General features: G+C 33.6%; 2 protein-coding genes across 11 annotated transcripts in view; one reads left to right on the forward strand and one right to left on the reverse strand.

The window, feature by feature from the left end:
- LOC123309063 (protein tramtrack, alpha isoform) overlaps window positions 1-17,214 on the reverse strand; it is a 592,303-nt gene that overhangs the window by 85,325 nt on the left and 489,764 nt on the right. The gene's annotated exons all lie outside the window — the stretch shown is intronic.
- LOC123309087 (longitudinals lacking protein, isoforms A/B/D/L) overlaps window positions 1-17,214 on the forward strand; it is a 286,345-nt gene that overhangs the window by 28,742 nt on the left and 240,389 nt on the right. Inside the window, exon 5 of one of the 10 annotated variants that reach the window (XM_044892015.1) lies at window positions 2,995-3,823. The exons of 7 other annotated variants lie outside the window; for them this stretch is intronic. In XM_044892015.1, coding sequence (XP_044747950.1) covers window positions 2,995-3,482 — 488 coding nt within the window. In that variant the 3' untranslated portion in view covers window positions 3,483-3,823. Of the gene's footprint in view, window positions 1-218; window positions 2,701-2,994; window positions 3,824-17,214 lie in introns of those variants that run through there. 2 more of the 10 variants (XM_044892032.1, XM_044892042.1) reach the window with 2 other exon arrangements.

The raw sequence follows: 17,214 nt of genomic DNA on the forward strand, positions 1-17,214 counted from the left end.
GTTTATTTTTTACCGATTCTCTATATTTAATGATTTTCACCTTAATTCTGTTATTAAAATTTTCGTCTGTTACATCTGTTAAATACGCAGATTGATGAATAAATTTATTTTGTGCATTTCTGTTTTATTTTCAATTTTTAGTTTGTAAATAGTTATGGCTAGTTGTATTGGTGTTTCGTCACTGTTTTTCGTCCCATACTAACATATTCATTTTTCAGCCAAGGATATGTCGATTAAGTGGCCTCCCCATATAGCCTTGCCCATGCTGCTTATGAGGGAAAGCTTGAGGGAGTCCATGATTCAAACTCTGACTCAGACGGCTCCGAAATCTAATAAGACGGCTCTGAATAATTCTCTTCCCGAAGGACCAGGGCACGCCTGCAAGAATTGCGGAAGGGTTTATAAGCTGAAGAGTTCCCTGAGGAACCATCAGAAGTGGGAGTGCGGTAAGGCACCACAGTTTAGATGCGACTTCTGCTCTTACAAGGCCAAGCAGAAAATGCACATGTCCAGGCATATGGAGAGGATGCATAAGGATATAGATTATTCCGCTATTAAAACTGAGACGACAAAAACTGCAAGTCCTACTTCTTCAGAGTAGCGATGTCGTTTAATAGTTCGAATCGTGGTCTATCTTTATTCTGGTAATCGTTAATTTGTTAAAATTGTTCCTACGCAGATTGAATAATATCATCAGGGAGACAGATGGAGAATATTCTACTCTCAGTGTCCTTGAAAGGGATCAAAAACACTGAGAATGAGGTTATCTTCGTCTCTCCATATTCCAGAATGATTATGTATAATCTGTTCATCCTTCACACTCGGAAATATTGGATTGAGGGAAGGTTATTTCATTTTTTCTTGAATCATTCAGACTTTTGGATTGATTCAGCCACAGAGATGTGGAGTCCCATAAAAAACCGGATATTTTACGTTATTATTGTTAGTATCGTAACAAATGGAACTTCTGAATCGCAATACAATATTTCTTCGAGGAATCATCCTGGCAAATAGCCAACATACCCCCTCCCCCTTCACATCACTTTTTCTGTATAGTTCACCCTTTTACTGACAACATTTCTTTGCGTTAACTATTATGCAGCATTTATTAGTTAACAGTTTTAGGTCCAACATTTCCTTCTATTGGAAATATACTACAATCCGATCTCTGTATAAACTTTTACTTTTATATTCATTATTGTGTTCACTATATTTCACTGTCGCACATTTTAAACCTCGAAAGTCGTTTTTTGAGAGCTTCATGAATTTCGTCTGCGCTCTTTTGAAAATGGAAACCCCTATTTTTGATTTTTGCCTAGTCTTGAACCTAACGATTCAATAATTTTCAAGGAATTCAAATACACGGTTGATGTTTGGTCGTTTCAAAGATGTTGTGACCCAGGAAAAAGTGTCCATAGCTAAAACAGGTATCAACATGAGATTTCGCATATCATGAGGCTTCTGAGATAAAAAAGGCCATTTTTAGGAGTAAACTCAGGGAGCTGAAACTACTAGCAAAAATTAATAATAGGGGTAGTGAAAGCTTGACTAAATTTTGCTGCCTTAATTTTCTGTAGAGATTGGAAAATATTTTCTGAATCCAAAATCTGGCACTAACCAAGAAAATATAACTTTTTTCGTTTGTGGTCGACTAAAATAGTATTGGAGTGCTCAAAGAACGGCTTTGAACTTCCACTGCCCTGTTTCTGCAAACTATCTCCTACGTTTAGAAAAAGTGTGATATTTAAATGGCCTTAATGATATTTTCTCGACAATAAATGTAAATATTTTTGATACTATAGGATGTGACATCACATCTTTACAATTTAAAATTACCAGTAATTGTGATAATAGTGAACAAAAAATTATTTGTGCCTCATTAGATGAATGTTCCTCCAACATGTTACTACTAGTTGTTACCTTTTATTCTCTTTGATATTGATTCTCGGTGCCTTTGAAAAGACATTGTTTATTTACTCGTATTTGACTAGGTTAGTTGACAATATTTAAGTTGATGCTTGTAGGTGCTTTCTCGATTTTTGTCGAATTGGATAGTTTTGTAGTTGTCGTAATTTTATTCCCTTTTTTCTGAAAAGGTTCGTTTGTTAGATACCACAAATTTGGATGAAGAACGCACATTGTGGTAGTTTGTGATAACATCACTTTTTCGTCTTAATTTTGGATCAGTTTTCTGATAATGCTCTCTATTTTTCATTTGATACTTAATAGTGAAAATCTATTATATACTTAGAAATTCACAGATAACGGCAGCTGATTTTTTTTTCAATTTTGTAAATATTTCTAATTTTGTGGTAGAAATATGCTCTCGAATATTTTTGTGCTTTTGAGGTATTTTCGAACAACGAATCTCACTATATAGTGAAGAAAATATCCTCTTTTTAGATTTATTTTTTGCTTATTTTATATTTACACTTACGGTTAAGGGTGAGAAGAAATATGGAATCCCCGAACTGCGAATCAATAATACTCAATTAGCTATTTGTGATCAAGCAATAATCAAAAGTTCCTTTGATCAACTTCGTACATCCTGTTTTGTTCTACCAATTATGTACTTTTTTTTTTAGCCTTTTTCGCTTATTATTCATTATATAGCTCCGCTTTTTAGGTTCTGGTAGTGTTTTTTTTATCAATATTTTTATATCAATGATATATTGAAGTAATAAATTTCTACTCGTTTTATTTTTCGTTTCATTTAGCCAGTGGATCCTTCTCCAATTTTTTCAGTTTTCAGCCCTAACTTGAGGATTCAACGGAATTCAGGAAATATGCTTTGCATCTTTATTGAATTCTAATAAAAGGTAAAAAATATGGGTATTACGAAAAGACATCGTCTATGACCATTTGAATTCGTTAAGGTGATGTTGTGTGTTCATATTTTACTCATTAAACTGTTCTGGTTGAAATTCAATTCGAACCGGTATTTTTCTTCTTATCGAAATTTCCAAAACCCTTCCTAACATCGTTCTGTTTCAGATTATGAGGATGACGATGACGATGACGATGAAGATGACTTTGAAGAAGCGGCAGAAGAGAATTTCGTATACCTCGAGGACTTGGAAAGGCCCTCAGTGAAATGCACCACTGTTCGTCCCGCCCATCCCCTAAAAAAACCGAGAATCGCTACGCCAAAGAGCGAATACAGGGTGATACGAAACACAAGGCCGCCCAGAGTTTCACAAGAACGCATGAAGTTGTTCTTGAGCATGTCTCCCTCCGATATAAAACCAAAAGCGAAGAAAAAACTGGCTTGCGAGAGAGATCTCGATGAAATGCCCAAACCAGTCGATAGGTTGAGATGTCCGCTTTGTGGTATCTTACGCGAAAGGATGGAACATATAAGGCATGTGAAAACATGTAAGGGGACTGCCCCAACAATTCAGTACGGCTGCACAGATTGCAGTTTCAAACATTTCGATATTGGCTTACTGAGGGATCATATCAGGAGTGTCCACATGAAATGACCGATTTCTGTAGGACACGTTCGAAGTTTACAGGCATAGATATCAATATGTGACATAAAAATAGTGCAGGATGCATTTCGACAAGGAAAATGAAAGAATAACGTTTGATTTTTCGGCATATCTTTTCTCTTAATGTTTAGAAAATGAGTGTGAAAATTTGGTTGAAAAATTAACAACAGTTAGTCGAGAAGCTGTTTCGAAATGATTCAATACAGTTACTGCACTATACATCTGGATTTTTTTAGATCTGCATTCTGAATTCATTCGAATTAGTTGAATATTTGAGAGTTTCTCACTTCTTGTGTTAGTTTGTTTCTATGACATTAAATTTTTCTTAACAATGTTACTTTTTTATATCCGCAATTCCTTATTCTCCACTTTTTAGTGTTTTAGTATTTTATTTGTGTGTTACACGTTAGCTGGACTGTGAACGTTTATGGTTTCATCCATAGACTAATAATTTATTTATTATTAGACTATGGTTTCATCACAGAACACATTAGTTGTTGCGGCGTTCTGTGATGAAACCATAGTCTAAAAATAAATGAATTATTAGTCTGTGGAGGAAACCATAAATATAATGCACGAAACACGAAAAAAAGTCTGAATAATGTCAAAACTCATCTTGAAAATTCAATATAAATATTTTTTTTTATCACTTGGATTTGAGGGACGGGGACATTCCATGGATTGTGAAATACAATCATAATTTTCCACTCCGAATTTTGAGCTTTAGGATGGAATAACGAAAAAACGCTCAGACAGGTCAAATTTTGTTGAAAGGGGGACAAATAAGGTGCTGCTCAACTCCTCTTCCCTATTAAAAAATTAGAGCTGTTAGGGCTTGCGGCTAGAGGGGGGTAACTCATTTTAACACCCTTATTTGTCCCCCTTTCAACAAAATTTGACCTGTCTGGGCGTTTTTTCGTTATTCCATCCCAAAGCTCAAAATTCGGGGTGGAAAGTTATGGATGGCCCACCCTGTATAGCTCCTACCTTTTCGTATGGAAAATTCATATGACAATGATGTCAGATTGAACTATCTCAATTGTGATTGGCGACACTAAGCAACTATCTCACTCCAGTCTTTGGACAACAAAAAATGTTCATTTTCCATTGCTTGTATCTATGTTCCAAGGACTTTTGATCGGAGGGAAATATTCGATGAAATCGAATTGATTTTGGCCGATTGAAAAAATCGTCGTCAGATAGGCTCTGGATCATAAAATATTGTTTTAGAAGCAAAGCGCTACTCCCAATTAATACAGGATACCAACCTTCAAATTTCCATAGTTTACTTGATGAATTTGACTTATTATTTTGAGGTAAGTTTGAAGGTCATGAAGCACAAGACACAAACCTCTGACAAAATAGGATGGCTGTTTGAGTTTTGCAGAGGCATTTCAAAAGTTTTTTTTTTCAGAAGAAGTATATGTTATATCTATTCCGGAGCAAAAATTCATCTAGTGAAGGTAAGTTCAATTTTTTTCTGAGTGAGGAACTACTAATATCAAATAACCACTTCCGAACATGAAAAGACTTTTCTATGTGCATATTATTTTGTTTTATGATGAAATGTTCAACCAAGCGATAATGAAAAAGGTTAATTTTTTCTGGCTTATTCAATTACGGTATTATTTCAGGTGGATCCCCATTTCAGAAATTAATTCTGCAATCACAATATTTTTTGTTTATTTACCGTTTTTTGTGCAGTACATTTTTTTTTCGTTTAAAAATAGTTTGAAGTAGGTTGTAGTAGGTAAATCAAGTTTAGTTAGTTTGAATAGTCTTGATGGCATCTCTTAGGTAACCTAAATGTTTGTCCGTTGAATCTAACCCAATGCAGTGCGAATTCTCAACATCCCCTTTTCGTATCTTTTTAGCCCCAAACAGAAGAGCCAAAGGAAAGAGGAAGCCAAAAAAACTAACCAAAGAAAATGCAGACGTTGTACCTACTTCGGAATTATTCATGTGTCCTAAGTGTACGAAAAGTTACAAATTGAAGCACTCGTTATTGAGGCACTTGAGATACGAATGTGGGAAGAATCCCATATTCGGTTGTGATAAATGTGATAGACGGTTTAAGTACAAATACGACCTGAAAGTCCATAGGAGTTACAAACACAAACCTGTAGAAAAAGTCGATGAATCTAGTCAAAAGAACGAACCAGTCATGGATGATATAACGAATGGGGACGAAATTTAAACGATGGAGTGGAAGATTCATGAAAACACATATATCTATGTTTGACTGAGGATATTTTCGCGATCTGTGAACTTATGGAACTGACTGTTTGATTTTGAGATAGTTTTGAATGGATTATTTTCAGTTTTCTTTTATTTTTCTTATTGATTTGATACTGTGTTAAATTCAAGTAAATGTGCCATTTATTATTCACCGAAATAAATTAATTCTTCGAAGTACTGCTCTATTTATTTGGGACGAATCTGATGATTAATAGTGACAAATAAAATATTTCAACCTGGAAAAATCTTAAATGGTCATTTACGTACCAACGTCGAAAAACTGTCTATTATAGTCGAGCTTGGAAATTGATAGCCGAAACGCAGTCGAGGCTAGCAAGCAAGCGAGACAATATACCTAGACATATTACATTGTTTCGTTGACTTCATATACCATTATAAAAGTAAGTAATCAGCTGTTTACTGGCCTCGGCTACGTCGCCGAATTTTCCAGTTTCAAGGTCGACGTGTACGCAGGTGGACAAAATACTGCTTTTAACTCCTGTTTCATTTTCATTCTACATTGGGAAAATCCTTGTGTCATAACACTTTGTTTTCGATTCTTAGTGGCGAGAGGCGCTACTACGCTGCCGAACCTGTGTATTTTCATGAGGATTGTTTTCAGCAATTCATGGCTGCCCGAACTGTGGTAGATGTTACCGGAGGAGCGACTCGCTTCGGAGACATTTAAGGAACGAGTGTAATGTCAGAGGCAGATGGACCTGTGAGTGCGGGAAAGAGGCTAAACATAGGTTTGTTCTAGCAAAACACAAACAGACTTGTTGGTTTCACAATGCGAATTGAAGGATTGTTCGTGAGGTTCTGATTATGAGATTCGCTGTAGAGCGTTGATTATCTGTTATCCCCCTGTTCGAAATCCTTTTGTGAAACTCGTAAGACCGACAGTTTGGGTCTGGCGGTATCTTCAAAGGATTTTCATTGTGTTCGCCTTATCGTCCTGCAGTTTTAAACAGGGCTTACACTACGCATAATGCTTACTATTTTCTGTGTTTTTTCTTATTTTACGTGCTTATAAGAAGAAATCCTTGTCAATGAAGAATCTATTTCATATTTGTTTCATTACAAAAATATAGGTCGATTATCCGAATTCCTTACTACTTCAAATAATCGCCGCTCTACTCTATTTGAAATATAAACTGACGATGATAGATTATGAATGTTATTATAGATAATAAATTTTTTTATTCGTTTACAATGTTTCTTTTTGATTTAACACAAGGAAATGCTTGAGACAATGCTCAATATTTCAAAGAACCGCAGCTCACCATATGAGCTAAATTGTTTATTGAAGTGAAAATGAAAGAAATTATTTCACCTATACTCAATGAAATGAAACGGTATTAGAACAGGTACTTCACGATAATTTAGAATAATTTAGAATAAAAATTTTACTGTTGCGAGTTGTTGAGCAAATGCTTATCTTATACAGGGTGAGTCTTCGACTCGTACAAATATTTGAACAGTTGATTCTTGAGGTCAAAAGAAACACTCAGACATAAAAAAAAATTTTAAACGGTTTTATGGAATGAAATGAATTTCGGAATATAGTTTATCATTTATTGCATTACTCTTTTTCGAACACAACATATGAACTACGTCTACGCCTTCCAATTTTCTTATTATAACTGTTATATAGGGGAAAGTTGGGGAATTGGGAACACTTAAATTCAAACGCTGAAAAATTATACGAAAAATCGATAAAAATATTAAACTTCCATTAAAAAATGAACTTTGCTCATTTATGTACTTATCGGAAACAAAAAACTATAAAAAATCAACGTTTCCTTAAAAATATCAACGAAAACAAAAAATACTATCGTTAGTATTTACCCGACACCCTATGGGGTATTGGGAACAGTCCCGGGGCAAATAAGAATGAAATAAGATAATTAGAAATGGCACATATCACACAAGTATCCACTGCTTGTTTCTCTTGCAGTACATTTTTCATGTGCCCAGAGTTTACAGGTATCTCACATGATCCAATCCTACATTGGTGGGGCTTCATACCTTACATAGCAAATTATGCAGTAAAATTCTTCTTTTCTGTGTAACCTGGGTTGAATTTCCTAGTAATTTGCTTTTGGTGTGCTTTTTTGTACCCTTTTTATGTTGGTTTCAGGTTCTTTATGTTAAACTTTTTCCTTCTTAACATTTCTTTGTATTTGCCTTCTTTGTTTTCCTTCGAGTTGATTTTTCATTAGTGAACTCGATAATATCTTGAATTCATTTTGTGTCAATTTTCGAAAGAGATTATTTAGTTGCAGCTCAGCCATTAGGCTAAGCTCACATTAGTGAGCTTTTCGTTTCTTAAATCTTCGAACACACAGCGGGGATATTCAATTTTATATTTCGTTCCGGTCTTCTTTCTATAATTTCTTGGCATCTAGATACAACACATTTCAACGTTGAAATATTTTTGAACTATCAACCAGAGCAGCACAAAAGTGATTGGAAACGCAAGGGGTATAAGGGACGTTCCCAATTAACCACCTGACATCGTTTCTTATTAATCATTATCAAAAGATCTAATGATGTGTAGTGTCATAGATTTAGCTTGATATTCTGAAGGAAATTTTGTTTCTCCAGGGTTGGCAAAGCTCATTATGAAAACTTAAAATGGCTATATCTTTTTATCAGGGCCGTTTCGGAAAAAATGGAAAAGGCATGAAGTGTTTCTTTTGACCTCGAAAATCTACTGTTAAAATATTTGTACGATTCAAAGACTCACCCTGTAGATATATAAAAAAATATTTATCAGTGTTTTCGTCAACTAACTTCGGGGTCTTCAAGAACAGTGTAGAAATTACACAACCGTACTCGGACTGAAAGACTTTTGAAATAAAGCCACATTTCTTCTTTGAAAATTTCAAGGCCAGCTTGGGAATTAGGGGATGTAATTGGTTGATTGAAATCCCCATCAAATCATGAACAAGGGGGTATTCATTGAAACGCGAAATGCCTACCGTTTCGACAAATGTCTGGGGCTATTGACACGAGATGATTCTCAGTAATATCTGTAATGAAAATATTTTCAGATTTTGCTTTCCGTTGCCCTCAATGTGGTCGAAGATACAGGAGAAGAGACTCGCTGAGGAGACATCTCAGAAATGAGTGCAACCAGGAGAAAAGATATTTCTGTCAGCTATGTTCCAAAGCTTTCGCTCATAGGTACAATATGCTCAAGCATCAGAAACTTTGTTCGGATATTTTTGGGTGACCTTCAGATTGTTTGTTTCTTTGTTAATCACTCTCTGGAGTTGAGGTGTTGTTTATTTAAATCATTATATTGTTTGTTCAGTATTACCTTGTTATTGTTTGATAATAAATGATGGAATTCAATTTGTTTTGTAACCAAGTGGTAGGTACTTCTGTTCACAGGATAATACAGGTGATGATCAACCAAGCTTCTTGAAACGCTCGAACTTTTTGTATTTGGTGTTCCTCTTCACGAAACTGCTAGCACAAAAAATTGATTGATTGAAAAGAAAAGTTTTTTCTATTGCTCGAACAAACAAACAGAATCACTTCTGTCTAGTAAGTATTTAGTGAATTATTGAATGTATGAAGATTCAAGCACTACTACATTCAACACTTTCACTCTTCGTTAAAGAAATGGTAATATTTTTTGTTGTTTATCCAGAGGCGTTCTGTTCTTTCGGTAATTTAATCTTACTTCAATTATTGAAAGTGATTTTCCAGAGAGATGAAACATTTCAGCCTTAGAACTATGATTTCAAAGAAAATTATTAGAATTATAGTGGACATCAGAACAAATTACAAGAATAAAAAATAGAGAGTGTTATGCTGGGTATGCAGCCTTACTAAGAACTAAGACAAAAGGAACAAATCAAATTGGAAAACCATGTGACATCCATGTGCTAATTAGATTTGTGTAGTTCTTAAGTCTTAGTCTTTAGGAACTCTTCATAAACCATAACCACCATCAGTTGATAAAAGTAAAAAGCTTCAGGGGTTGATTCTGCAGGCATGAAAATAATTTCAGTTTGCTATATTACTTACGTGTGCAAATGCTTCGTTTTCCTAGTTTTTCTTAAAAACTGACAATTTATTCATTTTGCAATTGATCGAGATTGCAAATGGAATTCAGTATTTTTTAAAAAGTAATTATTGCGTATTTCTTGACATGCAAGTAAGAATATTATGTTCATCATTGACACGTATACGGGTAATGATCTCTATTTGAAAAAAATGGTACGCTACTGGGATGTTCAAAATTGAATATCATCTTTGAATTCCTCGTCCACTTTCCATCAAAAAATCTGTCATGCCTTTTTTTGTAAAGGAAACCGTATTCAGCCTAAAAAAATGAAACGTCAGATCTTGATAATGTATTAGAGAATCAGAAATAAAGCTTCAAGACGTTTAATTTTTTTGCATAAAAACGACGCCCCACACTATGTAAAGGCATGAGAGATTATTTGTCATGACTTGAGCGAATAATTAAAAAATATCATATCAGTTTGAAAAATCTCAATGGCGTACCAAAATTGAGATCAATGATGAACATAAAATTCTTTGTCGCACATGACTATCTCCCGAAACCCACGAAATTTCATTTTCAAAACTCAACCTGTTTCAGCTTAATAAATTGTCAGATTTCTAGGAAAACTTTAAAATTAATATGCCAAACTCTCATTATTTTTTCATGACCAGCCCCTGAAGTTTGTCACATTTATTATCACTATCACCCTATATAGAACCTAAAGAGTGAGGTGAGGATGCTAGAAAGGTGAGAATTTAAGTAATCTTAGCAATTTTGTCATGCGACTATTCTTATCCCAGTAACAGAGTGGTTTTAATTAGTAGATTGTTTGTTTGCACTTAGATTCAAACACCCAGTAGGTTCAAATCTTTCATTTCGGTTATTTTAGGAACATATCCTGTGGAGTCATACCCTTGCCCCCAATGCAAAAGAAGATACAGATACAAAAGGAATTTGAGTGTGCATCTGAAGAATGAGTGTGGAAAAGTTCCAAAATTTTCATGCCCTTTTTGTATCCACAAGAGCCATCGGAAGTATAATTTGAATCTACACATACGACACAAACATAATATGGACGTTTTCATTGAATGAGAAAAATGTGAAATTTCGTTAGATGTTCCACCCTTTTATTCTGCTGTGTTTCCGTATTCGTTTAGTGTGATTTCTTCGATTCCTGTTGTAATATTGAAGCGATATTTGTGATTGACTGAAAATTTACTGTGAGATTTCTTGAACTGAAAGTTATGGTTGTTTCTAGATTATTTGAGATGTGATTTTTTTTATTAAAGAATTGAAGATATTGGGATTTTTACTGATTATACGATTATACGATTTTCACAAAATGAGCTTTTACAATAGCATTTTCAGGTGAGTGGAGGTAAACTATGGATTTTCATCAAGTATCGGCCACATCAATCAATACAGGGTGAGTCTTTGACTCGTACAATTATTTTGACAGTAGATTCTTGAGGTCAACGAAAAACTTTTTTCCTTACCATTTTTTTCCAATCGACTCGATTCATAAGATACAGGCTGTTGAAAAACCATAATGAAATGTTATTTTAGTTCTATCTCACAAACGGTTTTATCGAATGAAATGAATTTCGGAATATAGTGTTTCATTTATTTGATGAATCTTTTTCGAACAGAAGATATCACCCACGTCTTCCAGTTTTCTCATTATGACCATTACGTACCATAAAAATACCCAACTCTTGAAACTGAGTTGGACACTATCTAATGAATATTGTAACGTTTTTTAAAATAAAAGTATTCTTCTTATTTTCTCGTATAATGCGCCGTTTTTGAGTAATTTGATGTTCAAAAATGAAAAATCACTGTGAAATTTGAAAAATTAGGTACCTTGGCTGAATGACTCTGTTTAAAAGATCCACAGATGTGTAGTGTCACAGATTTGTCTAGTTATTCTGACGGTCATTTCGTTTTTCTAGTGGCACAGCGCATTAAAAAAATATAAATGGCTATATCTTTTTTAATCAGGGCGGAATCGGAAGAAATGGCATACGAAAAAAGTGTTTCTTTTGACCTCAAGAATATACTGTTAAATTATTTGTACGAGTCAAAAACTCACCCTGTATACAGGATGTTCCAAAACTAGTGAATCAAACGTCACACCACGATATAGTAGATATAATACTATCGAATGACACCAACATTAGTTGAGCGAAACTATTTTTTCAATCATAAGGCAAATTTGTGATTAAGGATAGCGTTATTCTCCAATATTATCACCCCTATAGAAAGGGTTTATTCTGAGTTATAAAAATCATGTAGAAAAAACAATTGTTTCAATTTACATTTACTTAGGTTATCAATTAACTACCTGAAATAATGTCAATTAGGGGAGATAAAAACAATAATCTTAGTTCAATATAATTTAAAATCGATATCCTTTTTCACAAACTGGACCTGTGATTAAGAAAAATAGTTCGAAAATCGACAACTTTAGGTATTTCAATAAAATTCTGATTAATTTGGAAACGGTACATTTTGGTTGAACTCTATCGTGGTGTGACGTCTGATTCATTAATTTTGGGACACCCTGTATATTCCCTCGTATATTTCGAATAGTTCACCACCCGTCCAAGTTTTAAACATTACCAGGTTATAAAACTAATCAATCGATAATTCTCAGAAATTATTCAACTTTTGTCAGAGTCGACTCTACTTATTTTTGACTTCATAGAATGATTCGAAAATTATAAAACACGATATCGCTCTGCTTTTTCATTTTCTATATCATATTCTTAATCTATACGGAATTCTCATTTTAAAATACTCAACTCGTCATAATTTAGCTGTCTGTCATATCTTAAAAAAAGATCGAGATAAATGCATGATTTTTTTTGTCCCTAAGAGGTTTCAAGTCTCACCCTACAGGTAGTCCGAAAGACACTGCGATTTGTCGAATATGACCTTATGAAATGTTGAGAAGTCCATTTTTTCAAATGGCAAATGACTCTTCGTCTTTTAGATGTTGAATTGCCCAATTGAAAGGCAGTCGTGTAAGTATAATTCATTGGAAGCTATCGATTTGCTATTGATTGTAGATCAAGGAAATATTTGTTTGAATGACGCCAGTTTATATTTCTCGGGGGCATAAATCAAAGTGTACATATATTTATGAACATTCTAATACACACTGGGTGATGCTAATGTGGGTGTCCTTGTTAAACGGAATGTTTGTGCAGAATCAACTTAATGCTTCTATGGGATAATCTAACCGCATCACTTGAAGATCCAACATACCGAGCAAATTTAATATATACTTCTTTTCTAGGATACGAATGCCCAACCTGTCATAAAGTTTACAAAAATGTGAATACCCTGAATTCTCACAAAAGGCAGGACTGTGGCAAAGAGAAATGTTTCGTTTGTCACTTGTGCTTTATTTCGTTCAGAAGAAAGCAGCACTTAAAAAATCATTATTTCAGAAAACACTTCAACTTCAAAGGATGACCGCCAATTTTTAGTTACTCTTCGTTTCTAAAGTACAATTTTAGTTCTATTATGGTGTTAATTATTTATGTTATTTCAATATATATATATAGTCTGTATAGATTTAATTTTATAGGTGAGAAAGTTTGTTTCTGTTGAGTTTTTTAGGTTTAAATTTACAGAGTTTTCTGTTTTCGAAGTTCAATGCTGCTCATCATCGGGGCACTGAGAACAAGATATTTGTATCATTTTTAATATTTTTCATTCGTCAGTAGGTTCAGCCGAAATAAGTTATCATATTCTCGATGTGTTTTTAAAATCTTTTGGTTCGAATTTTTTTTTTTTGGACATTGTACGAATGAAAACATATTTGGGGTTATCGAAGTGTGGCTGGAGTCAGAACAATTCAAATTATGCCATTCTTCCGTTGTTGAACATAATTGTAAATATCCAGCTTTGGTTGGGTTTAGATTACGTCTATTGTCAAAGCTGTGGATAGATACTATCCATAGTTTTATGGTTATACAAATGACTTTTTATTTTGTTGTGAATAGAGATATTTTGGTTTCGTGAACCAATTTATTATACATATATTTTATAGAATACTTTGAGTCATATTAAAAGTTATTCGATATTTTATTTTTATTTTTTTTACTTCCTTCGGGGTCCTTGATTCAGCAACTATAAATTTTTCCACATAAACTTCCACTTTCTATTTAGATTAGTATTCGCTTTCTAAAGGACCACTACGTCTTCCAATCATTCACACATAAGTACAGGGTGTGAATTAATGTATGCGGAAAAATTTAAAGGGTGATTCCTTATCAAAAAAGTGCGAGAATGTCATATAATTTTTAGAAACCAGAAAACTAACAGGAATGAAATTGAGCAGAGAATGCAATCAAAGAAGATTGGTGGTGTTCATATATAGTTGTAAGAGGTAGAAAAAGCCACCCCTAAAATTTACCCACACTGTTTTTTCATAAGAAATAATCCCTTAAATTTTTTCGCAACTATTCATTTCACCTTGTATAATGTTTGGGAAAATAAAACAGCCAATAGTTAATATTCTCGGAAGATAAACTTATAATGGATAGAAATAACATGGAGAAAGTTTTTTTTTATCGAGAAATGAATCAATTCGAATTAACGATCAAAAGCGAGGACTAGAAAGCAAAATTATTTGGATAAAACTACTTGAATGGTTGTGGAGCTGCATATAATATTTTCGGCCATTTTCATCATAATATTCAATTACTAACAGCTTCAGTGACTCGAGCGAATATTCGACGTTGTTAATCAATTTAAAATTCCAGATCATCTCTGCGTTACGTGCCCAAAGTGTGGCAAATATTATAAAAATAGAAAAACCATGCAATCACACCTGTTCCAAGATTGTTCTAAGAGCAAAATTCATAAATGCCCATCGTGCCCTCTGACTTTCAAGAGAATGTACAATTTGAGGATGCATACAATAAGGATACACAGCACCCAGTTATGATTTGAGAATATTTCTTGTCCGCATATGTCATTCGACCCAGACTTTGTTTTTACATTGATGAAATAATATTTGTGACATGGTACAATAAAGAGTAACTTGTTTGTTTTTGGCTTTTCATTTCCTATAATTGACTCTGTGTTTCACATTTTGAATTGGTTATAGAAAACACATCAAAAATCGGTTCAAATTGTTAATTGCTAATGGGAACGCTAATTATTGTAAGTATTTCCGAAACTTCCCCAGAAGGACAATTCGATATAACTATTTTCCTTATATCTATTTGTTTGGTTCTGTGATCCAATAGGACTTCTCTTCATTATGCACATGAAACTTTGTGATTCTTGAAATTTATGATTCCAATTTCAATTTAGTTGAGTTCAGGAGAATGAAAAACAAAAGGAAAATATAGCAAATGATTCTTCGAGAATAACGACCTATCTGAGAGAATCACAGCGATTTTATTGTTTCTCAATTCAGATGGAAACATATGCCTTGAAATCTCATTATTGAATCTTTTTTTATTTTTTTAATGTGGTGTCATCAGAAAATGAATACAATTGAATATTTTTCTCAACCTCTTAGCTACAACCCTATCCAACTTCTGTTTTTCAAATGGGAAAGTGAGCTTTCCAATAACCCCCTACATTGTATATGTTTCCATTTGAAGAACGGAAGCTGGATTGGGCTTCGGTTAAAGGGTTGAAGAAAAACACTTAATTTATTGAGGGTAGTTCGTAATCAATTGATGGAGGTTTCAGCCTTTTATTTTGGGTTATTGGTTGAAAAAATATTAATTTTATCCCATCATAACTCAGTTCAAAATATTGCTATAAAAGCATATTATCATATTGTTTTTATTGAGTTGTTTACTTTCAGGTGCACATGCTAATATTTGCATTAGTTGTGGTAAAAGTTATAAACATCCATCCAGCCTTTACAATCATAGGAGGTATGAGTGCTCCAAAAGCGAGTCCTTCATTTGCAAGCACTGCTCAAGGGGTTTTTGGCATAAACAATCACTCGAGAATCACATTAACTTCAATTGTTGTAAAAATAAATAATGTGTGGGGTTTATTCCAGTGACAATCTATATTGAACAATAGGTACATCACAAGTAAAGTAACCGACCTTCGAAAGTAATTCATTATGGTCACTTTGGAACCCATCTAAAATTTAATATATCGAAAGCTATTTATTGGCGAAAACACATTTCTTTCTTTACGTGAATTCTCTTCTCGACTGAGGACAGTTGAATATCTATTTTTGGAAATGAGATTATTTTTTTATGGTTGGAATTTTCAGAGCTGTGATCAACAGATTTAATTGTATATGCGTTTTTATCATATCGGTATCTATCACTTGTTCATGCAATATAATTCCAGGGTAGTTTATATGAACAAAATTTTTCCAACTTTCATCTTCTTCTTTTATTTTTTTTTTGGAGAAATGATAATGCGCATTATCAAATTTGCTTTTGTCAATTACGATAATCCATTTCCTAACCTTGTACGAAAAAAATTTAATTAAACATTTCTCGATTATCTCGCAAATAGTGCTCATTCCCACTGCTGCAATTTATACAGAAATAATTTTTTTGTTGTTGAAAAGTCATTACCGAAAGGGTCGTTATTTATTGGTTAATTCTTAGCTCTTATTTCAAATGAGTTTTTGGTTTTTGGTTTATTTTATTTTCTGTATAAACTAACCTTATTTTTTTACGTTATTGTAAATTGAATCGAGTAGCTTTCACTGTTGAATATTCGGATAGCTACACATAGCCTCAAGATAACTAACGCCTTATATAGTAAGTATTTTCAATAAAATGTTTGATTTTGCATTAGTTTTTTTTTCTTCGGAAAAAATTATTTTTTGCTATTCCTGGATCGTGAATTATGTGATTCTGGAGAATAAGAACAACTAAAATAACTATCCGAAGTCTTGGTTATCAGAAATCTGACAGCACAGCTTGAAAAAGACGCTTGAATACCTACATATTCGACTATCCTATGATTCCCATTAGGATATCGTTAACCAATTTCGATTTCAGTATTTTCTGAAAAAAAGAGATCATGAACATCGAGTTGGTTAATATAGAATATTCGAATTTAAAAAAAATTTGAAAAAATGTAAATATGTAATAACATCCTGCCTCTACCAATGTGGTTTTGGTTACCTACTTGAAAAAAGCATACCGTATGGTCATTTTGTATATGATTCATGATGAAATCTCACTTTTAGGTCCCAGAAAACACCAGTGCCAAATCTGCCACAAAACATACAAACATTCTGCCTCCCTACGTAATCATAGAATGTACAATTGCGGCAGAACTGAAGGGATGTTTCAGTGTGATTTGTGTGGAGACCGCTTTACCAGGAAGTTTTCCTTGAAATATCACAGACAAACGAAAAATTGTGTGAGACGTCAGATTCTGATGAAGATTTAAGCTTCTGACTATGGCACGTAGAATCGAGAATTAGTATTCAAGGAGCATGTGATTGCT

Source organism: Coccinella septempunctata, chromosome 1 (genome assembly GCF_907165205.1).
Source record: "Coccinella septempunctata chromosome 1, icCocSept1.1, whole genome shotgun sequence".
In the NCBI taxonomy this organism is placed as follows: Eukaryota; Metazoa; Arthropoda; class Insecta; order Coleoptera; family Coccinellidae; genus Coccinella; species Coccinella septempunctata.